At 52.9% G+C, this 22,497-nt stretch overlaps 1 protein-coding gene across 1 annotated transcript in view; it reads left to right on the top strand.

Annotated features, from left to right (window-relative positions):
- Nucleotides 1-22,497, top strand: part of ADAMTS2 (ADAM metallopeptidase with thrombospondin type 1 motif 2) — a 219,512-nt gene that overhangs the window by 184,382 nt on the left and 12,633 nt on the right. Inside the window, exons 11-19 of the mRNA XM_055302102.1 lie at nt 4,079-4,224; nt 7,952-8,127; nt 8,704-8,837; nt 13,479-13,602; nt 14,435-14,515; nt 16,226-16,392; nt 18,312-18,471; nt 20,525-20,657; nt 21,397-21,604. Of these exons, the coding sequence (XP_055158077.1) occupies nt 4,079-4,224; nt 7,952-8,127; nt 8,704-8,837; nt 13,479-13,602; nt 14,435-14,515; nt 16,226-16,392; nt 18,312-18,471; nt 20,525-20,657; nt 21,397-21,604 (1,329 nt within the window). The remainder of the gene's footprint in view (nt 1-4,078; nt 4,225-7,951; nt 8,128-8,703; nt 8,838-13,478; nt 13,603-14,434; nt 14,516-16,225; nt 16,393-18,311; nt 18,472-20,524; nt 20,658-21,396; nt 21,605-22,497) is intronic.

Below are 22,497 nucleotides of genomic sequence, written 5' to 3'. Positions count from 1 at the left end.
TAGGAGTTTCTATATGTAAAATCGTGTCACCTGCAAATAGAGATAGTTTTACTTCTTCCTTTTCAAGCTGGATGCCTTTTATTTCTTTTTTTTGGGGGGGGGGGCTAATTTTCCTGGCCAGAACTTCCAGTACAATGTTGACTTTTTTCTTGATCATAGGGGGAAATCATTCATTCTTTCATCATTTAGTATGATATTAGCTACAGGTAGTTCTTCAATGTCCTTTATCAGATTGAGGAAGTTCTCTTTTATTCCTTGTCGTGTGTGTGTGTGTGTGTGTGTGTGTACATGCACGCCTGTGTTTTCAGGAAAGGATGTTGGTGATTGCCAGATTTCATTTTTTGAGTCTCGAGGCAATCATACAGTCTGTTATTTATTTTGTTAATATGGTTTATTACATTGCTTGATTTTCAGATATTAAACCTGGCACTCCTGGGATAACCTGGTTGTGGTATATAATCTTTTCATATGGGTCAGATTTGGTATGCTAGGATTTTGTTGAAGATTTTTGTGTATTTTCATAAGAGATATTGGTCTGCAGTTTTTTTCTGGCAGTATCTCTGTCGGGGGGTTTAGTATCAGGGTAATACTAGCCTCATAGAATGAATTGGGGAATTTCTTTCTTTCTCCCATATTTTGGAAGAGTTCATGAAGGAATGGTATCAATGTTTTTTTAAGTGTTCAGTAGAATTCACTAAGGAAGCCATCGGGGATTGGGATATTATTTGTGGGAGGTTTTTAATCACTCATTTAATCTCTTTACTTATTATAGGTGTACTCTGATTTTCCATATCTTATTAAAGTGGTTTTGGCAGTCTGTGTTTTTCTAAAAAAATGTCCATTTCCAGCACTCTTTGTTTATTTCATGTGGATTTGGATTATTATTTGGTGTCACTTGCTTTCACCTGAATAATTTCCTTTAGTATTTTCCTATGAGGCAATCAGATAGCCATAAATTCTCTGTTTTTGTTTGTGTGAGAATGTTTTTATTTTACCTTCGTTGTTCAGAGATAGTTGTATTGATTATCCTTGGTTAACACCACTGCCTCTGGCCTCCATTATTTCTGATTAAGCGTCAGCTCTTGATTTTATTGGGCTTTCCTTATACACGATGAGTCTTTTTCCTCTTACTTCTTTGGACATTTTCATTGTCTTTCACTAATTTGACTATCATGTGTCTGGGTACAGATCTCTTTTTTATTTATCATTTATTCTACCTGGGGTTTGTTAAATTTCTTGGGTATATAGGTTAATTTTTTCCCCTTCACATTTTAGAAGTTTTCAGCCATTATGTCTTTGAATATTTCCCACTCCTTTTTGTCTCCACTCATCAGATTGCAGAATCGTGACTGATATGTATTCAAGTTTCTGGACTCTGTCTTCTGTCAACTCAGATCTACTGCTGAGCCCTAGGTGAACTTATCGTTCAGCTTTTGAACTTTTCAATTCCAGAATTTCTGTTTGCATTTTTGTAGTAGTTTTTCTCTCTTTCCTGATGTTCCCTATCTGGTGAGACAATGTCCTTTCCTCTCCTTCAGTTCTTTAGACATGGCTCCCATTTGTTCTTGGAGCATATTTATAATAGCTGTTTTGAAATCTGCCTGCTAAGTCCAACATCTGGGCCTCCTCAAAGGTAATTTCCATCACCTGCTTACTTTCCCATGTGTGGATCACACTCTCCTGTTTCATGTCATGTCAGAAATTTTGGTGGAAACTGGGCAATGGAGACAATACATTGAAGAGACTCTGGATATTGATGCCCTGGACGTTGTTGTGCTGTTGTTTGCTTGTTTTTTTGTTTAGCGACTTGGTCACACTGTTTGCATAAACTATATTTGTTTGACCTGCAGTGTGCAGCCATTGATACTGCCCACCAGAGGTCATAGCCTTGGGCCTGTGCATCGGCACCCTGACCACACAGCCCCCAACTCCCACCCCAAGACAGGGATGTTAGCCATGTTCTCTCTGTCTCTTTCTCTGACTTTCCTGGTAGGCTTTTTGGCTGTTCTGCCCCTACTGGTCACCCAGTTACATTTCACTAGCTGCTCATTTGGAACTCTGTTCCAAATTAAGTTGGTCCCCTTAGGGAGAGCTATGGAACTGACTGTTCTGCCTCTGCCTCTGGGAAGACCACTGCTCCACTGCACTAGGACTAGGGTGCAGTGTGGCCCACTTCTTACAGGGTGGCATCCTGGCTACAGGTGGGTCCGTCAGTGGGGATGGTAGTCCCTACTCTTCTTGGCTTTTTCTTTTTAAGACAGGACCTCTGCCCTACAAGCATGCCAGGGAAAGGTCTGCCCAGGTCTAGGATTCTTAGCCTGACATCTGGAGTAGAATCTTATATCTGGGGTAGAATCTTCACCCAGCAATGGGAGCCCTAGTCCTTTTGGCTCTGCTGGCTGGAATTGACTTTCTGCAAGACAGTGTTGTGAGTTGGGAGGTGCCAGTGACTTGCCCTTCCCAGGGTCAAATTGTAGCCCTGGACTGGGAGCAGGGAGGATAGATAGCTCCATTTTCTAGGCAGTAAAACTTCTGCCCCCCGAGTTGGGGGTAGAGGGGGAGGTAGAGGCAGGGGTTATGGCCCAAATGCCATAGACTTTCACGTTTCTTTTTTTTTTTCTTTAAAGATTTTATATATTTATTTGAGAGAGAGAGAGCGAGAGAGAGCAAGAGCACGCACAAGCACGCACAAGCAGGGGGAGCTGCAGGCAGAGGGAGAGGAAGAGGCAGGGTCCCTGCTGAGCAGGGAGCCTGACACAGGGCTCGATCCCAGGACCCTAAGATCATGACCTGAGGTGAAGGCAGATGCTTAACCCACTGAGCCACCTGGGTGCCCCAACTTCACTCTTCTCACCAAGATTTTGTAGATATCCTTGAAAAAATGTTTCCCCATCTGTTGTATCAACTTTAGGACAATTTCTAGATACTTTAAGTGGTTGTTTTTTAAAAATAATTTTTACCAGTTAAATGGTTATCTGAGGAAGGAGTTCACCAGGCTCCTTATAGGTCCACCATAGACGTTTCCACGTGCTCTCTGTTTGTAAATAAAGTTTTTGGGGATACAGCCATGTTCATTCACTGATGTTGCCTGTAGCTGCATTCATGCTCCAGTGGCAGAGGTGAGTAGTTACAAAAGAGATCATGTAACCAAAATAGCTTCTGGTCCTTACAGAGAAAGTTTGCAGAGGAATGGCTGCATTATCTTTGTGTTCTCAATATGAGAAACAGACTTACAAAATGACATTCTGAAACTGGATATCTCCCGGGGTGCCTGGAATCCACCCAGCTTCTTCGCATGTACCTGTGGCTCAGGCGTTACATGAGGAGGGGATGGACAAGTTTGCCATCAGAAGTGCAGGAAAAGTTGTAGCAGCTGGCTAATTTGAAAAAAAAAAATCATTGTACTCTGCTTTTGGTTGTGTGCACAGTATTGGTCCATTGTTAAATTTTTAACTTTTTGTGATGTATTTTCTTGTTCTAAATCAATATTGCATTTTATATCTAATGTGTTATATTTTGTAATATCCTTCCTAAAGCGGTGCTAAGTTGTATGAGTGTCCTCCCCGTGGGAGGCTGGGGAGCAGTGTGACCAGATTCAAGTGGTAGGTCTGTGTTCCCTGAGCACCAATGCTCTGCTCCCTGGGTTCATGAATGCTTACCAAAGCACCTGACCTTCATGTCCATTATATTTCCTTTAAACGTAAATGGGTAAGTCCTGTATGTCTCGGAAGTCAATGGCCTGACCTGCCAGGTGCTTCTTTATGAATGCTGCTTCTTTATGAATGTGGCTTCACCTGGAGACCTGGTGTGGGGTGCAGGGCAGCCTCTGGCTGAAGGGACAGCAGGCTGGACAAGACGTGGAGGATGGCGGGTCGCCAGGTTGGTGGTCAGGGGGAGCAGGCAGGCCAGCACCTCTCTGGACCTCTCAACGGGGCTCTGAATGCCTAGGGGAAGTGCAGCCTTCTCTCCCAGTGCCTCTAGGGCTGAGCACACATCAAGGGAACTGCAGGCTGAAGAGTATGGGGCATCTGAGTGGCCCTGGAACAGTGAGTCATAGGAGTGACCTTCTGTCTTTCAGCATTGCTTTAAAGGACACTGCATCTGGCTGACGCCTGACATCCTCAAGCGGGATGGCAACTGGGGTGCTTGGAGTCCATTCGGCTCCTGCTCACGCACCTGTGGCACAGGTGTAAAGTTCCGGACCCGCCAGTGTGACAACCCACAGTGAGTTGGGCCCACTGTTTCCCACCTTCCTGCATGGTAGCTGAGGTCCCTTAGGCCCCTCGCTGGCCCCTCGCTGGCTGGCGCTATCCTGCTGGGCCCCCGTGGCTGTATACCACTTCTGGAGAGGATGCTGGCACAGAAGACGCATTCCTGAGAGGAAGCAGACTCAGAGAGGCAAGGATCTTGCCTCAGGTCACATAGCCTGCTGAGGCAGAGCCAGTCCTGAGGCTTGGAAACATCTCCTAGGCCGCTGGCCTGGAGCCATTCCTCCTGACCTGGCCTGCACCCTGCTCTAGACATTAACTTGCTCTGCCCTTCTTGGTCAAGGGCGTGGAAGACAGAAGGTGTGGCAAAGATGGGGAAATGTGAATAAGGAGGAGGGCCTTCTTGGGCTCCTGGATGCTGGGAAGCTAAGCAGGGGAATAGCTGTGTGCAGTCAGTCAAGAGGCAGGGTCAGTGACCTGCCGCCCAGGGTATGTATGGTAGAGATCGCCTAAGGAGGCTGCCCCCATGCCTGCTGGGCTCCCATGCTCAGCTATGCTCCCCCTCCTGCCTCCCATGGGGGCCCAAAGCCCTGTGCTGTGCTGTTCTTCCCTGGTTTCCTTTAATCCCCCCATTCTACCCCACCCTGTGACTATCTCTCAGGTCTGTGCCGCAGCCAGTCCTGCCCCTTGCATCACTCAGCGCAGTGCCCATGGAAAGGGAGGGCGTGCAGTCAGAGCACCTGGGCCTCTGCAGCTCTGTGTGACTCGGGTGCATCAGCAAGTCCCCCGGGGCCTCAGGCAGGCTACCTCATGGATTTATTGTGGGTGCACGTACAGGAATGTGAACGGATCCCCCCACAGATGACCTTACCCCGGGAGGCCCCGTGGCTGCTGGAAGATGTGAGGCTTTGTCTTTCTTTCTTTGACTTGTTTGGTATTTTAAAGATTTTGATTCATATGAATATACAAAACAAACAAACAAACAAACAAACCTGGAATTTAAAAAAAAAGAGAGAGAATCCTATTTCCAGCTTCCAGATTGGGCACCACTGCAATGCCAGGCCCAAGTACAGGCTGGAGGGCAATGAACTACTCAGGCCACCCCCTTCATGGGACAGCCTGACCCAGCCATCTTCACTCACCCCCTCTACCCACGTGGACCTTGTCGATATTTGGGTTGGGGCTCTAAGCCCTGAGTCCTAGGCTCATCACCTTTCCTTGGATCCCACCACAGCCTCAGCAGGATTGTGCATGACTTAAGAGACACATGTGTTTTTCTCTAGTTTCATATCAACTTCTCAAAGGAGCCTGTGACCCTAACATTTAAACCCTACAGGTCTCTGAGGCTCTTCCAGACCACCTGGGCTCTGGCCTCTGCAGTAGTTCCCATGCCCTGCTTGGCCAGGCCCTGAGCTGGCCCCCAAGAAGCCAGAGGGGGTCAGCAATCTCAGCTCTGGGGAGAGAGGTCAAGTCTACAGTGGTCAGGAAGGGACACAGCCCTGGAATCTAGCGGTGGGAAAGCCCAAACCTCAGGGACACCTGTGCTTGGGGCCAGCTGCCCTAGTCACGCCTGGAGAACACTTCTCCTGCTTCTGACCAGTTCTCACCTGAGGGCTCCAGGCCCCATTCTGGTCAGGTGGAAAGTACCCTGCCCCTGCTCTGCTCAAGCACCCCTGCCTCAGGATGAGATATGAGATTGACAGGACAGGAAGCCAGAACCACAGAGGCTCTGAGGTGCTGGGTGAGGCTGGCAGGGTTCCCATCCATGACATGATACCTGGCATGCAGCAAACCTCAGTACCTGTGATTAGTCTCTGCTGCCTCTTCATGTGCTGATGGAGTGACTTGGGGCCAGGCTGCAGATCTGGCCCAGCCCCCTGACATCCAGGCCCTGAAGGCTGATGCCCAACTCTGAGCCAGAGGGTCCATTCTCAGGCCTGGCCCTAAGGGAGCTCATGCAGGCTTGAGGTTGGGGAGGTGGGCTCCATGTTCTTTTGTGCTTCCATGCCTGTGTGCTCTAGGGATTTTTTACCCCTCTGCCAGCCCCAGCCTCCTTGGTGGCAGCAAGAGACAAGGACAGCAGTGACAGGAGCTGTCTGTTCACACAAACCATCAGGCCCAGTGCCAGCACTCACCTCCGCATCAGCAGGGGTCTGACAGCACTGTTGGGGAGCCATGGCAACTGTTTATTTACACCAGCATCAGTGGGCAACCCGGGCAGCTGCAGGGCCCTGAGCATTTCAGAGCTCCCCGGCTTCACAGAGCCTCCTTGTCAGCAACCGAGGCAGGCCCTACAGACCTCCCCTTCTGTGCGTTTTCTGGGGGGTGACACCAGACTTCCCACCCTCCTGTTGGTAGCTGTGGCTCCCTGGACTGAGCTCCCTCTGTGTTTGCTCTCCCTACTTTGTACCTCTAAAACTGCAGGCGGTCTCATCTCTAAGCTCCTTACTTGGTCTTCCTCGCCCACCTCCCCTGAATTCTCCAGCTCACTTTCTATTTTGGAGTTAGCCTGGGTTTCCATTGGAATCAGTACGCCTCCTTCCTGCTGTTTCCCAGATGGTTGCTGCTCCCCACACCTGCATGCTGTCCTGGTGATGCCCTGGTCGGTATTGTCATTCTCTGCTGCCCCATGGGTGGTGGCCCTGGTGTGAATCTCAGAGCTGCTTCTATTCATCCACCCCATCAAGCACTGAGGCTTATTGCTTCTTTCTCCAGATTTCTTTTTTTTTTTTAAATTTTTAAAATTTATTTGAGAGATAGTAGCTGCAATGGTAGAGGGAGAAGCAGACTCCCCACTGAGCAGGGAACCAAATGCAGAGCTCAATCCTAGGACCCTGAGATCATGACCTTAGCTGAAGGCTTAACCCACTGAGACACCCAGGAACTCCTCTCCACAGATTTCTTGTATCACTTTTTCCCACCAACTTCCCTCAAGAACATGGCACTGGGGCAGGAGCCTCACAGAAGCTGCCCTTTCTTTGTCCACTCTGCTGTGTCACATGTGGCCACACTGGCCACCCCTGTCACGTGGGCAGAGAAGGACCCTTGCCCAAGTCTTCGGTGGGGGCTCAGATTCTGCTTGGTGCTGCCATGCTGGGCAGATGGTGACAGAGGCCTCGAGCTCCCCCTGGGGTGTGGTCCTGCCACGCCCCACTACCCCACGTGCTGGAGGCACCTGCTGGCCCATAGCTGGTACCTTTTCTGGCCTTTGCTATGGAGCTAGTGCTTTGTGGATGAGCACTGTTCTTAGTGAAGTGAGGGAATTAGGGAAACTCAACCCCAAGCCTCTGAGGTGGGGGAAAACCAGTGAACAGAGTGTCTGCTCTGTTCCTGACCCCTGCTGGGAACTTGTACAGTGGGATCCTGCTGGTCTGGAACTGTTCTTTGAGTTCCCACCGTGTGTCAGGCACAGGCCTAGGCCCAGGTGTAGAGGACTCGCCCACCTCTATCTTTTGATTAATGTCCCAGGAAAGGCCAAACCTTAACTCCCAGCCATGGCCCATTGTTGGTTCAGTCACAGCAATGGGAGCTGGGGGTGTGAGTGCTTGGTAGGCCCAGAGGGAGGAATCACTAACTCCTCTATACTTAATACTCTGAGTTCCTGGAGGCTGGGTCCCTTCATTCTGCAGAGCTCCATCCCCACACCCGAGACTCAGGAATCCCCACCATCCCACAGTTGGCACCCCGTATGCCATCCTCTTCTTGTGGCACCAAGCTACAAGGCCTTCCCCCTTTTCCTCCAGCCCAGCCAACGGGGGCCGTACTTGCTCAGGCCTTGGCTACGATTTCCAGCTCTGCAACTCCCAGGACTGCCCTGATGCCCTGGCTGACTTCCGTGAGGAACAGTGTCGGCAGTGGGACCTGTACTTCGAGCACGGCGATAACCAGCACCACTGGCTGCCCCATGAGCATCGGGATGGTGAGCCCCCAGGGACAGAGTGGAACAGGTGCTCAGAGGCTGTGCCAAGGCTGTGGGCAGGCCAGGGCCTGCACTTTCCTTGAGCAACCTGTGGGCCACACCAGGCTGTCAGCACAGCCCACCCTAGCCAGTGTGGCTACAGGAGCCCAGTCCTGGAATTTTGAACATACAGTTCTAGTTCCTGCCAGGCACTGGGCAGGGGTGGGTCACCAGGCACGAGCCTACTGTCCTCTCTCTGTCACCCGTGTGTGTTACACCAACCAAGAACCTGCTGCATGCCCAGCGTGTGTGGTTCTAAGAGTGGGTGCCAGAGTAGACAGGGTCCCCCTCTCAGAGGGGGGTTGCTATCTGGAGGGAAGGGCCATCAAAGCCTCTGGGATCTGCACCAACATCAGCCTGGCTCTGTTGGGAAAAGCTCTTCCTAAATCCAGTAGCCTGGGGTCAAAGGTAAATACTCCTAGAGGGTTGTAGTTACCTGCCCCCGTTCCCTTTCTGTCCCAGGGCAGGCCTGTGGGGGTGTGTGGGGGGGTGAATCCTAAGAACAGTCTTGCCAACACCCTGCTGCTTCCCTTCCAGCCAAGGAGAGATGTCACCTCTACTGCGAGTCCAAGGAGACCAGAGAGGTGGTGTCTATGAAGCGCATGGTGCACGATGGCACCCGCTGTTCCTACAGGGACGCCTTCAGCCTCTGTGTGCGTGGGGAGTGCAAGGTGAGTGTAATGGGGCCAGCAGGGTGGTAGGAGGTACTGCAGGGGCATAGGGGCCACAGGCCAGGGTGTCCGCTTCTTGGGGTTATTGGGCAGCCTTGTTGAGGTTGATCATGAATCAGCACCTGTACCAGGGCAGGTGTGACCCCTTCCCTGTGCTAGTGGTGCTCACACTAGAATGTGTTTGTGGGCCACCCAGGAGCTTGGGCCCCCACCCCAGAGATTCTGATTCTGTAGCTCCAGCCAGGCCTGGGATCATGAATTTGATGTGCTCACCAGATGATTCTGCTGCATGTGGTTCACAGATGACCTGCTGTGAAGTGCTGCACATCCTTGTGCTCCGCTGGGCTCTGGATAGCTTGTTCTTGATCAGGGTGGCCCAGGATCTCATTGGTTCAGCTCTTTATAGAAATACCCTGCTATATTTTCCATTGTTATTAGGTCTTTGGCTTCAATCTTAGGCTGTCAGAAGAAACAACGGTGGACTAACCTTGGCATATGATCATGACATGAGCACAGGCCTGCCCTCAGCCAGGCTCCCTAGAAACACCTGGAAGCCTCCATAGAGTCTGAGTAGGCAGGACTGATTGTAGGGTCAGAGAGGCTGACTCTGGTCTTGTTTCCCTGAGAGACGAGATCTTCAGGAAGTCTGGCAGATGCCATAGGTACCCCAGAGAAAGAGTGAGGCCAGAGGAGCAAGGAGGTGGGGTGCAGGACCGCTGGACTTGCGTTCAGGGCTTCCTTCTGCTCAGAGGACAGTAGCCTGCAGCCCGCAGCCCGCGGTTCAGGAGGCTCCTCCAGATGCAGCAGCAGAGGGCCAGGAGGAGCTGCTCAGCCTGAGTCTGGCAGGGAGGCCAGGCTACAAAGTCTAAAGTCTGCTCAGGTAGTGAAACCACATCAACCAGGTAGCAGCGTTGCCTTTGTTCCTGAGGGATTTTAATTTATGGATGTGACCAAGTGACAACCCAGAGGTCAATGCCACTAAAGGAAGCGTGCGTTACTTATGTTTCCTGAGAGAAGGGCTCACCTCGCTATGGAGGGTCACATGGGGAAGCACCATGTTTGGTCGGGGGAAAGAAAGGAGTGGAGGGCAGTGTTTATAGGGGTTTCCTTGCAAAAGGCAGGCAGGGCAGAGGAAACAGTTGAGGACTGGCTAGTATAAAGGTGTGAAGAGTGCAGGCAGGCTCCGGGCTGGAGGGGTGAAGAGTGCACTGCTCTCCTGGTACCTGGCCCGGGGATGACTTGGGGCAGGGGAAGCATCAGATGGTGTGTGGGAGGCAGATAAAGGGGGTGAATTGGGAATTGTTGGTTTACACATGAAATGTGCTCCCAGACTAGCCCTCTGCTACGCCCAAGAGCTGGCACGAGGAAGGGGCAGCCTCTCCCTAGCCAGCAAGTTCTTTAAGATGTCAAAACACCATAAGACACAGAAAAATTTTAGAAACATGACCAACACAAACTGTGAGCATGGGAAACATTTAGTAATAGAAGTAGCTTTAAGTGGCAACTATGGTATGGCTACAAACATAATGGAGAAGCCAGAGCACTAATTTACCATCTCAGTGGCAAGAGCCCCACTCCTACCATTGACAGTTGAAGAATAGATTAAGTATTTTCATTAATTAATGGTGATTTTGAAGGAATAACAGTAAGATGATAGATTTTTGCATTATTGGGAAATATAAATATTTACATTTGTATGTTATCATACTGCAGAAGTTCCAAAGTGAAGGAGACAGAAAGATTGGACCCACACAAAGGACGTGGGCAGTAGTAAGATGATGTACTGAGTCCTCACAATGCATGAGGATGTGCAGCCCTTCTTTTAAAAGAATCTCATACTAGGTCAAAAATCATGTCCAAGTGGTTGCTGTCAATTAGGGAATATGTAAACAACGACTCAGGAAGGTTAAAAGTGAAATGACAGCAGAAGATGTGTCAGGAGAATAAAGATGCACGTGTGCGCACGTACTCTCACACACCCCGAGAGCAGAGAATGAAGAGTATTAAGAATTAAATGAGGCCAACAGGGTCATTTTGTTTGGATAAAGGGCACAATCCACTGCTCTGAGAAAGTAATAGTGTGTTATCAAATATGTGATCCGAAAATTGCATTGAGAAAGGCAGAGATTGAAATAGGCTAGCATCTGTCCTGATCTGATGACTCACCCGTAGGATTTCGTAACAGATGGGAAAAGAGGCAAGCAGGACCTAGTTAGCTATAGGCCCCTCCCCTTGGGACCACCTGCCACCTGTGCCAGCGTCTCCCACCTGTGCTTGGACCAAAGCAGAGTACAGCTGTCATCCCGCTCTGGTTGTGGCCTTAGTGGGCAGCAGCCATGCCAAGCCACCTGCGGACATGAGCCATCCCCATCCTAAGCAGTCAACCCCAGTAGGATCTCAGGCAAGATTTCAGGCTCACACAAGGACCTTGGTGTTCACTAGCTTTTTCTATTCAGCTTAGGAGCATTTCCCCCCTGGTTCAGACCACTGGATGTTAAAATAGTATCTCCTAAAGGTCTGTAGACACTTGCCAGGGGTGGAGGCTCCCTGAGCTGGGGACAGTGCTTGCTTGGGCCTGGTAGTCATCCCACCTGATGAGCCACCCAGCAGCCACCCAGACAAAACTGCTCTTCTAGATGTCAGGCAAGGTCCTGTCCGCTATGATTATTAGACACACTTCTATTTCAGAAAAAACAAAAGATGACAAACAATGTGTTTGAGAGGGAGAAATGGTGACAGGCCATTTTAATTTCTCTCAAGTTCTGACAGATCAAGTGGTTCATTTATGCTGTTTTCTGTGACTCTCAGAACAAAGTCTCATTTAGAACAAGTGTCTTAAGAAAGGTAGCATATTGCTTCATTTTTCCACTGTCCAGATATCCTCCTTCCATTCCAACCAGCTGAATTTCTAATTCATGTTTTGGGTTGTAAAAAGGCTGCAAGCCTTTTTAGAAAGAGCTTATGTACCAGTGAACAACTTCTAGATCAGAGCTGATTCTCAGTTTAGGCGCATGATCTCACGTGGGCTCCAGAGTCCAGGCGTCTGGGAGAGCGCCTCCCAGATGCTCCTTTGCTCCCTGGCATGGGTACCCATCTGCCTATCGCTCCAAGGCTTTTTGCTTTTGGTTTACAGTGTCTGAAACTGAGCACTAATCCCCCTCAGGTGAGAGGCTGGAGCAATCCTTCTCCCAGGGAGTACACTATCCTGGCCTGAAAGGGGTTTCTCCTCCCCCCTCTCCTCCTCTACAACACCTCCAGCCTTCCCTGACGAAGGGAGACTGTGACTGTGCTTATGAGGATCATCTCCTCCCACCCCCAGCAACAGCCCCCACAGGCCAGGGTGCACTGAAAACCATGTCACAAACGTGGAAACAAACTCAGAGATCGAGCAGTGTGCCCTCAGCCCACCTACTTAGAAAAGGGAGGTGCATGCTTTGGCTCAGGTTTCTGCACTTTTAAAGACCGATGCTTTTGTTTGGTCCTCTTTTTTCCCTGGTAATTTCCCCCCACCCCAGGAATCATTAAAATAAAAATTAGCATGTTCATTTCATTGATTGCTTTTCACCCTGTTCACTTCCAAAAATGGTTCAAAAGGCTTATGATTACACAGAAATAGATAAGACCAAAGATCATCAGTGTCTATCCACACCTTCAAAAATGATTCACGAACCACTCCTCTGTAGCCCCTGCATGGTATAAGAGTCCCTGCCCTCAAAGGGCCTTGTAAGACAAAAGCCAGAAATCAAAGAGCAGAGGAAGAAGTGGATTTCTCCAAAGGTAGGTGATAGGATGACCTTGAAAGGACAATTGGATCTGAGCTTCTTGGCAGCCTCAGCAAAACGGGAACCCTGTGATGCTCTGGTGCACTCTAGGACGGGCGGAGGGAGCAGACCAGCTCAGAGGACAGGCTGTCTTCCTTGGCTGAGCTAGGACAAAGTGGCCTCAGGCAGCATGCTCAGGGCCATCGTCCTGCAGGAGCTCCTTTCGTGGAGTTTCCCTGGCCCCAGGAAAGCTGTGCTGCCAGAGCTATGGAGAGTAGAAGAACCTAAATTTGTTACTACTTTGCCAGGTGGCTTGGGGCAAGGGAGCATCCCTGGTCAGTGTGGAATAATTTTGACACCGGAATGGGTGATATTTAGAGGATTTGTTGAAGGAATGGAGGCACAGTTGTTCTCAACAACTCTTGTCACCTCCTGCCCCGGCACCCCCGGACACAGACTAAAAAGACTGAGCTTTGGGTGGGAGCCGCAGACAGGCTGCACCACATGGCCGCCTAGGAGAAGGGTAGAGGCCAGGGCTGATTCACAGCCATCAGGACAGTGACATCTGTGTGGAGGCCAGCTTGCCAGGCCAAGCTAGTCTCGGCAGGCGGCCCTGATCAGGCTGTGCAGAGCCCTGTGAGGTCACACTGTCCAGATGAGCAGATGAGGTGCAGTGAGCAGCAGTGGCTGCTCTGTGGGTGGGCGCACAGGGTCTGTGTTGCTCCAAAGCCCTGTCCCTTCGTCTGCATTGGGAACCGCTAAGGATAGTGTGGACCTGAACTGCAGAGGGAACAGGTGGCAGGGCCCTGGGGGCACGGATCAGGCCAGGGCCCAAGTGGGGACAGCTCTCAATTATGCACTGTACCCCTTCCCTCTGCAGAAGGTGGGCTGTGATGGAGTGATTGGCTCCAGCAAGCAGGAGGACAAATGTGGCGTGTGTGGAGGGGACAACACTCACTGCAAAGTGGTCAAAGGCACATTCACACGCTCCCCCAAGAAGCTTGGTGAGTGAGCCCCTCCCTCCCGCCCTTGGTGCCTGAATGTCGGCAGCACCTCTGGGATGAGGGCGGGGACATGACTTGCTGGAGTATCATAAGTCAGGTACAGTTTGAGCCAGGCTCCAGGGTGGATGGGGAACAGGGAGAATGGAAACCAGGTTTCAGGGGTCAGGGCAGAGAATGCCAACATAGAGGGGGCCACAGGGAAGATCTTAGCAGTTTTTTTGAGGGCAAGGGCTGCATAGGTCACCCCTCTCTTGCCTTCCAGAGCTGCCCAGCAGGCCTCTGGGCTCTGGGTCCCTTGCTCCTTACCTCTCCGCTCCTGCTGCCATCTGGTCCCCAGCCAACCTGGGCTCTGAAAGAACAGCTCTCTGGGTGGGCCTGCAGTGACTTTCACCTCTGTCTGAAATGAGGAGAAGCCACTTTGGTTCGTCTCTCAGAAGGCCGTGACCTTCACTCAGACCTGGTGCCAGGGTGCGAGGCTGACCCTTCCCACGGTTCAGGAGGCCAAGTGGTTTGCTAAAGGGCCTCCCTCCCAGATATGGCATCTTAGCTTACAAGCTCTGGCATGGCTCCAGGGCCACCCTGAGGATTCCTGTCAAGTTTTCTAGTGGAAGAGGCGGAGGGCACAGCTGGGATTTGAAAGGAGCAGAACGGCTTTGGCCAGCTGGGACGCAGTACCTTTCCCATCAGCCCTTGTCCAGGTGGGCAGTTCAAAACCCATGAAATATGGAGCCCTCTGGAATGGCCTTTGAGGGCAAGACCCCTCTGTGCATTGTCTGTGTTCCAGTGGCCTCTTCTGTCTCATTTGGCTTTGTCTCCCCACATCCCAACAAAGGTTACATCAAGATGTTTGAGATCCCAGCAGGAGCCAGACACCTGCTTATCCAGGAGGCAGACAGCACCAGCCACCACCTGGGTGAGTCTCTGAAGCTCAGCAGTTCCAGGGATGGCGGCAGAGCCCAGGAGTCGGAGGTCAGGCTGGGAGGCACAGGCGCAGCTGCACCACCCCGTCCCTGGCTCAGCCCACCTGGAGGGTCTTTCCTGGGTTCACATCCTGATGGAGAGGTCAGGGGCCGCTGGGGTCAGAGGGCTGCTCTGGGAGCAGTGTGGAGGGACATGTGTGTAAAGCTTGCCATACTCCCAGCCCACAGACTGGTGACTGCCTCCCCGTCCCCCATCTCAGGGCCAAGGAGGAAGGCCCCTCTAACCACTGGAAGGCAGGCAGAGTCCTGGACAGCAGCCTACTCACCGAGAAGGCACCTGGGCTGGCCTGTGGTTGGTCACAGACTGTATTTGCATATTTCCAAATTGGTTTAGTTTTAAATTCAAGAGATTCTTCCTGGAATATAGATTTCTGGAATCTCTTGCAAATGTGGATGTTCTTAGTGAACATCCTCCCATGCGGTGGCCCCTGCCTGCCTGTGGGACTGTGCTCTCCGAGACTGCAGGACCCCGGGAGGCCTTCACCCATCCTCGCCCCCACCTCCCGCAAGCACTTGGGCCCTCCCTCCTGGATAGTCATGGGCTGAAGTCCAAAGTGATGCGGGCTGGGGGGGGGGTCACTACGGAGATCCCAGACAAGGCTCTTCTCCCAGTTTGGGCCCCACCTTCCTCCTTGTGCCCTGGCGACCGGGCTGGGTCTGGGACTCCCAAAGTGCCACTGTCTGGCACCCCCACCAACACACAGCTCTTCCCTATTTTAAGAGGAAACTTTATACTGCTACCCAAAATGCAAAGCCAGTACCACTTGCCTTAAATGGAAAGTAAATGTAAAAGTTGATTCCTAAAGGGAAAGACACTTGGATCTAAAGTTTCCTGCTGAAGGCTCCAGGTCCGAGGCCTGATCTCTGCATAAGAGGAGGCAGGGTTGGTGACCAGTTGAGGGTCTGGCGGCCCCTGCTGAGGCTTTCTCTGTGGGGCAGAGAATTACAGGAGGCCCGTGCAGGGAGCAATTTCCATATTCTGTGAGCCCCATCTGGGGCCCTCCTAAAATCGTCCAGCAGCACCCACAGTAGCTGCCTTCCACACTGTGGGAAGCAGGAGGCTTCCTGACCAGCTTCTTGATTCTTGGCTCCTAGATACCTGCTTATCCAGGGCTATTCCCTGTGGCCCATGAGAGCCCCTGGTCAAGCCAGGCCTCTGAGGATATGTGGGGAACTGATGGGCCTCCAGGTTGGGGTGAGGAGACCCTAATTTTTAACTGGACGTATGCTCACCCCATGGCGGGAAGCCTCACTCCAGCCCTGAGTCCCAATGTCCAGCAGATGGCCTGCACCCAGGAGGCTGGGGTGCAGTGTGGGGGTCATTGGCTCTAAGTGCCTGCTGATGACTCCAAGTAGACTGTAGGGAGATGGCCCAGGGTCTGTGGGGGCAGATCGAGGAAAGGGCCCTGGGCAGTATAGTTCCAGCTGAGCAGCAGAGGGTGAGACTGGCTCCTACGGTGATCTGTGCCGTCATTGGCATGGATGGGCCCCTAGCAGAGGGCGGCTGGGACAGACAGGGGGAATCTGTTCCTCACAACCCCCTCACCAGTCCAGACCTGTGGACCTGCCAGCCTCTCCCTAACATGCCAGGCTTCTGCACCCAAGTGACTGTGGTAGGGGTGGCTGTCTTCTGCTATTCTTAGCCGTCAAGAACCTGGAGACGGGCAAGTTCATTTTAAACGAAGAGAATGATGTGGATCCTAATTCCAAGTCCTTCATTGCAATGGGTGTGGAGTGGGAGTACAGGGATGAGGATGGCCGAGAGACCCTGCAGACCATGGGCCCACTTCATGGCACCATCACCGTTCTGGTAAGTGGAGGCAGGGACCAGGCCTGGTACCTCCTGGCTGCCCAGAAGGGCAAGCAGCCACTGGGGAAGAGATCCTCCAGGTTCTTGGGAACCCTGGGCCTCCCTACATCCGTCAGGCCGTTCTCTGAACAGGCCCCTGGCCTGCCTTTTGGACGGAGGGTCTCCATCGGTGTCAGACACGGAGTCTCTGGGCCCCGGGGGACCTCAATCAGACTCTCCCCTCTGAGGGTTTCAGTTTCCCCTCCAGATGACATTTTCGGCCACTTTCATCATGTCTGCTCACGGGCATCTCATCCAAATCCTGCACTGCCCCAGGAGTGACTGACAGGGTTCCGGAGGTTAGACTCCCAGACCCAGGTCATACTGGACTTTGTCCCTAAGTATGATTAACCCCCAGCTCTCCTGAGTCCAGGACCACTCCTGGTGATGAGAATTCAGAAGGGGCCTCATTTTGTTTTCTTATTTTTATTAAGATCTTATTTTTAACTAATTTCTAAACCCAATGCGGGGCTTGAACTCAGAACCCTGAGATCAAGAGTCGCCAGCTCTACTGACTGAGCCAGCCAGGTGCCCCTGGGGCTGGGTTTTCTAATCGCTTTTTGAAAGTTAATTTCAGTTGCATAAGTAGTATGTTTTATTTGTGAAAAATAAATTTTCTTAAGATTTTTATTCATTTGAGAGAGACAGAGAGAGGATGAGCTGAGGGAGGAGAAAGAGCACCAGACTCTCTGCTGATCAGGGAGCCCAACGTGGGGCTCTATCAGGAGTCATGACCTGGCATGATGAAGGCAGACGCTCAACCATCTGAGCCACCCAGGTGCCCCTATCTGTGAAACATTTAAAACACTACAGAGGAGGCTCAGGGGCCTTTAGCTCCTCCGTGAAGGCGAGTGCCCCTGGTTAGGTTCAGGCACCTGAGCCCAGGGCGTGTCCCATGGGGCAAGCCTGTTTCATCGGGGCCTTCTCACCCCCAGGCCGATGCCATCGGCCTCAGGGCCTGCTGTTTCTGTCCCGGCCTGCAATTTACCTCCTTGCTGAAGTGAATTTGTAATCACTGGTCAGAACTGGCGGTGTTTCCACGGCCATTCACAGACACTGCAGAGCAGTGAGAGATTTGATTCATCCGATGGGCATGTCCCCCCCCCCCCCCGGGTTGGAACACTCTGCTTCTGTTCTAGTCCCGTGCCGTAAACGAGGGTCCTTCTCCCAGTACGTGAGGGGCCACACTTTTCACATTTTTATGCCGTTTGGGGGGATGGGTTTGCTGTTTGGAATGACCCCAAGTGGAGTGCTGGGTGCTGTTGGGTGTTCCTGAGCACAAGAGGTCGTATGTTGTGCTGGGCAGAGAAGTACACACACTAGATGAGCTTCATGCAGGCCAGAGTTAGAGCACGCGGGCCGGAGGGGTCAGTGTTAACGACTCAGCAGTATGAACAACGGGGCTCGAAACAGAAACACATGTAAAATAAGATTATGTATTGACAGTTGATGAAAGTATTCTGACTAGAGGCTCACAGGACCCTCGCCCCACATTCCCTGAGAGCCATGGTGCCGTACTGGTGAATCCAGATTTTTCAGGCCCTTTCTAGAACATAACTATGGCAAAGAAAGAGAGCTAGCAGTATGTGTGCCCCGGGTATGTTTCCTTTTTTAAAAAAGATTTTATTTATTTATTCATGAGAGACACAGAGAGAGAGGGACAGAGACAGAGGCAGAGGGAGAAGCAGGCTCCCCACGAGGAGCCCAATGCAGGACTTGATCCTGGACTTGATCCCAGGACCCCAGGATCACGACCTGAGCCAAAGGCAGACACTCAACCCCTGAGCCACCCAGGCACCTCCCGGGGTATATTTCTAAACCGACTGCTAAGGAAGGATGGAGGGTGGGGCAGACACCTTCACAGCCGTCTCCGGGCACAGGTCATCCCACAGGGAGATGCCCGGATCTCGCTGACATACAAGTATATGATCCACGAGGACTCGCTCAACGTGGACGGCAACAATGTCCTGGAAGACGACTCTGTAGCCTATGAGTGGGCCCTGAAGAAGTGGACTCCCTGCTCCAAGCCCTGCGGTGGAGGTGAGAGGTCTTCTTACGGTTGGGGCCCCAGAGGTGGTCGGGGCTGAGCTAGAGGAGTCTTCTGAGCAAAGGGATTCCTGAGCCCATGGTGCCCTGCTGACTGCCTGGCCTGTGGGATGTGCCAGGTGTGAGCAGACTGGCCCCATGGGCAGGAGGCCGAGTCAGTGACCCACTGGTGGGGGACAGAGGGTGGGCAGGAAAGGGGTGCTCAGGGCAGCAGGCCAGAGGCTGCCAGAAGGGCAGGTGGGGCTTGCATGTACAGCATGGACCTGCGTCAGAGCAGGAGGGAGGGGCTGGCCTGGCAGAGGGCTGGTGTGAGGATGGCTTGGGTGCATTTCCACAGCCTCCTGAGGCAGGCATGGGGAGACTCGGGCCGTGCTCGGGCCCCGTCTGTGGAGGTCCCTCCCATGCTCATTTAGAAAGGCTTCCCCAACCCTCCTGAGGCCGTGCTTTGTGCAGAGGTATCCCACCTGCCCTGGACCTCACAGAGTCTACAGTTGGGTGGGACATACAGACAGACAGGCTCTGGTCCGCCCCACATGGTCACTACTCCTGGGGGGCTGGAGGAGATAAGAGGCAGGACAGACCTCCCTCAGATGCCATGGGGGCCCCCACACCTAGGAGACAGAGAGGAGCTTGCTAAGGAGCTCCTCTCAGTGGAGGAGACCCATCCCATGACCTAGGCAGGTGGACAACTTCTTCTGCAGCGCTCCTACCTGGGCAGATGGCACCCCCAGCCTTCCCTTGAGCCTCCCTGGCCCTCTGGATTTCAGCAGCATGTCTAACTGACTGTCCCTTCTGTGTATCTCTTGGACCTATCTGCTGTTCTGTCTTCCCAGTCCTGGCACCAGCCTAGCTCCCCAGCTGGGGAGGTTTTGTGTCCATTGTCACCTCCAGAGTGACCCCTTAAAGGTCTCTTCCTGGCATCTTTTCCTGGTGTCATAGTTTTAGCAGCTCCCTCTACTCCTGTGATAAAAACAAGAGTCTCCTCCTGGCCTCTGTGGCCTAGGCAGCTTGCTAACTTCTCCCACTGCACTGCTGCCCCCACCCCTTGCCCACCAGGCCCTGGCCACACTGGCATTAGGTGCTTTTCCAGACGTCCCCAGGGCCTTTGCACAGGCTGTCTCCTCCTTGGGAGCCACTCTACTGCTTTCCCACTAAACCAGCATCCCTCCATTCTCTGCTTCCTAGGACATCTGTAGATTCCCAGATTAGACCAGGCTATCCAGCCACATTCTCTCATGTCTTGCTCACTGGCCTGGGGTTTGGATTTTTTAAAAAACATTTTATTCATTCATGAGAGAGAGAGAGCCAGAGACACAGGCAGAGGCAGAAGCAGACTCCATGCAGGGTGCCCAATGTGGGACTCGAACCCAGGACCCCAGGATCATGCCCTGAGCCAAAGGCAGATGCTCAACCACTGAGCCACCCAGGCATCCCAAGCCTGGGGTTTTGAGACATTGGGGTTGTTCATATACTGGACTCCTTAATTCTCTCTCTAATTCTCATGGGGACTGTCCCATGCATGGAAGGATATTGAGCAACATCCCTGGCCTCTATCTGCTACATGCAAGTAGCACCCCCTGCCCCAACCCGAGTCATGACAACTAAACATCCCACATATTGCCGGATGTCAAAATCACCCCCAACTAAGGACAGCCTGTGGTGGGAGGAGCCTTGCAGGCCATGTTTTTGTGCTAAGCCACCTCCTGGCTCATTCCAGGGCCTTGGGGCAGGCTAATTCAAGGTAGAGCACATCACTGAGTGATGGAAGCCACTCTTCCCTGACCCAAGAAGCCAGCTGAGGGGCCAGGGAACAAGGTGGCCACTCTCCTTGGCCTCCCACCTAGCTGGGCCTGGAGTGCTGGGTGGGTGCTGGGCTGGACATCTCCAAGGCCTGGCCCTGGCACACTGCCCCCCCCCCCGCCCCGGCCATCCCTTTGGAAGGATGGGGAGCCAGGGGCTGAAGCTGCCCGTGGAGCCACCTCTCCAGGCCCTCTGCCCCCAGAGGGACCGCAGTGCCCCATGAGCCCCCTCGAGCTCTCGTCTTCAGGCTCCCAGTTCACCAAGTATGGTTGCCGCCGGAGGCTGGACCACAAGATGGTGCATCGAGGCTTCTGCGACGCCCTCACCAAGCCCAAAGCCATCCGCCGGGCTTGCAACCCACAGGAGTGCTCCCAGCCTGTGTGAGTGCCTGGGGCTGCCCCAGCCCAGGGTCCCACAAGACGGGGAAAGGCAGACCCCTGGGGCTCCTGTGGAGGGAGTTGCAGATCTAGGCCCAGAGCGGCTCCGGGCCTCATGGCCCCTGAGATGTTGGGCGGGTTCTTTGTCCCTCCCCACATTTCATGGAGTCTAAGATCCTACAGGCTGTGTGGTGTATTGAAACAGCCACATGCATCTCAGAAATGATGGCACGTGGTAACGCCCAGATGGGAACGCTGGGGCTCAGAGGGTACTGAGCCTGTTTCTGGCCCCATGGTCAGTGTTTCCCAGGCCACTTGTAGTGACAGCCACAGCCTTGACCCCTCCAGCCCAGGAGGTTTGGCAGGGCTTCATTTCAGGGCCCAGGGCCCTGAGGTGTAAGTAAGCACATGGGGTCTGAATGAGGATGGGCACCGAGGCAGTCCACACTGCTGCCTTGAAAGTTTTGTGACAGCAGTAGCAGCTGAGGGCTAGAGGCAGAGCCACAAGCCTGAGAGGGGACAGACATCCTGGGCTCTCCATGTCCCTCCCCCATCCCCCAGGGTCTCCAAGAAGTGGAACTGTCACCTGCAGACCTTGGACAGAGGCAAAGCCAGGCACTAGGATGTCTTCATGACACTAGGGAAAGAGGTCCTGGAGAAGCAGGCTGCTTTCTCACTGTATGCCTGGGCCACAGCCAGGCTGGCTCTCCAGAGTGACTGACCTGTCACTCTGCCCCCACAGGTGGGTCACAGGTGAATGGGAGCCTTGCAGTCAGAGCTGTGGGCGGACAGGCACGCAGGCTCGCTCTGTGCGCTGCGTGCAGCCACTGCACAACAATACCACCCGCTCCGTGCACACCAAGCACTGCAATGACGCCCGGCCCGAGGGCCGCCGGGCCTGCAATCGTGAGCTCTGCCCTGGTCGGTGGCGGGCTGGATCCTGGTCCCAGGTAAGTGGGCCCCCTGACTCCCTAGCCTCATGCCCTCAGCCTCTAAACCAAGCTGGTGTGGGACCAAGGTGGTCAGGGCATTCCACCTTGGTCTGGATGCAGTTCCTAGCCCAGGCCACGTCCTGTGGGTCAGGCCACAGTCAGTATTCCCTTGAGAAACCAAATGGAACCTGTCTTTATTCTGCAGGGCAGAGGCTGCCGTTTGCTACAGAAGCCTGGAGTCCTAGGAAATCGAAGGCAGCCTGGGCTGTCATCCCTGAGGGCAGAGGGGTGGTCTGGAAGGCCAGCTAGGCTGACAGGAGGGAATACAAGCAACGGAAGGCTTGTACTTGGCCTGGGAAGAATAGTGAGGGCTGGAGGAACAGTCCAGGGGGCAGGGCTGAGGTGACATGATCACTGACTGGATAGCTTGGGGTTGAGGTCCCCAAGGCCAGCCTCAGGCTCATTGATTCCCTGGAAGTCCTTGTACTCACAATTACAGTGTATTTCAATGAAAGCACAGAGTAGAATCAGCAAAGGGGGAAAGTGCATGGTAAAGCCCAGAGGAAGCCAGGCACAAGCTTCCCCTCCCGGTGGGTTCCCAGGAATACACTTGATTCAGCAACAGTGTGAGAGGACATACACGAAATACTGCCAACCCGAGAAGCCCATGTGAGCCGGGGGTCCAGGGTCTTCCGTGTGTGCTGGACACTAGTGACTGAAGCAGGTACTCACCGTCAATCACACTGTTGGTATAAGCTGCCTGGACAGGCTGGTGCAGGGTGACTCGAGGCCTCAGGTGTGCAGACACACTCTCCCCAACAGAACATTCCATGAGCTTGATCCCCAGGAGCTTCCCCCACACTGGTCCTGAAAGCAGGCCTTCCTTGGGACTATGTGGGGTTTGAGCAGCC

This window comes from Nyctereutes procyonoides, unplaced genomic scaffold (assembly GCF_905146905.1).
Source record: "Nyctereutes procyonoides isolate TBG_1078 unplaced genomic scaffold, NYPRO_anot_genome, whole genome shotgun sequence".
Lineage (NCBI taxonomy): Eukaryota > Metazoa > Chordata > Mammalia > Carnivora > Canidae > Nyctereutes > Nyctereutes procyonoides.
This window is presented reverse-complemented; position numbering and strand designations above follow the sequence as displayed.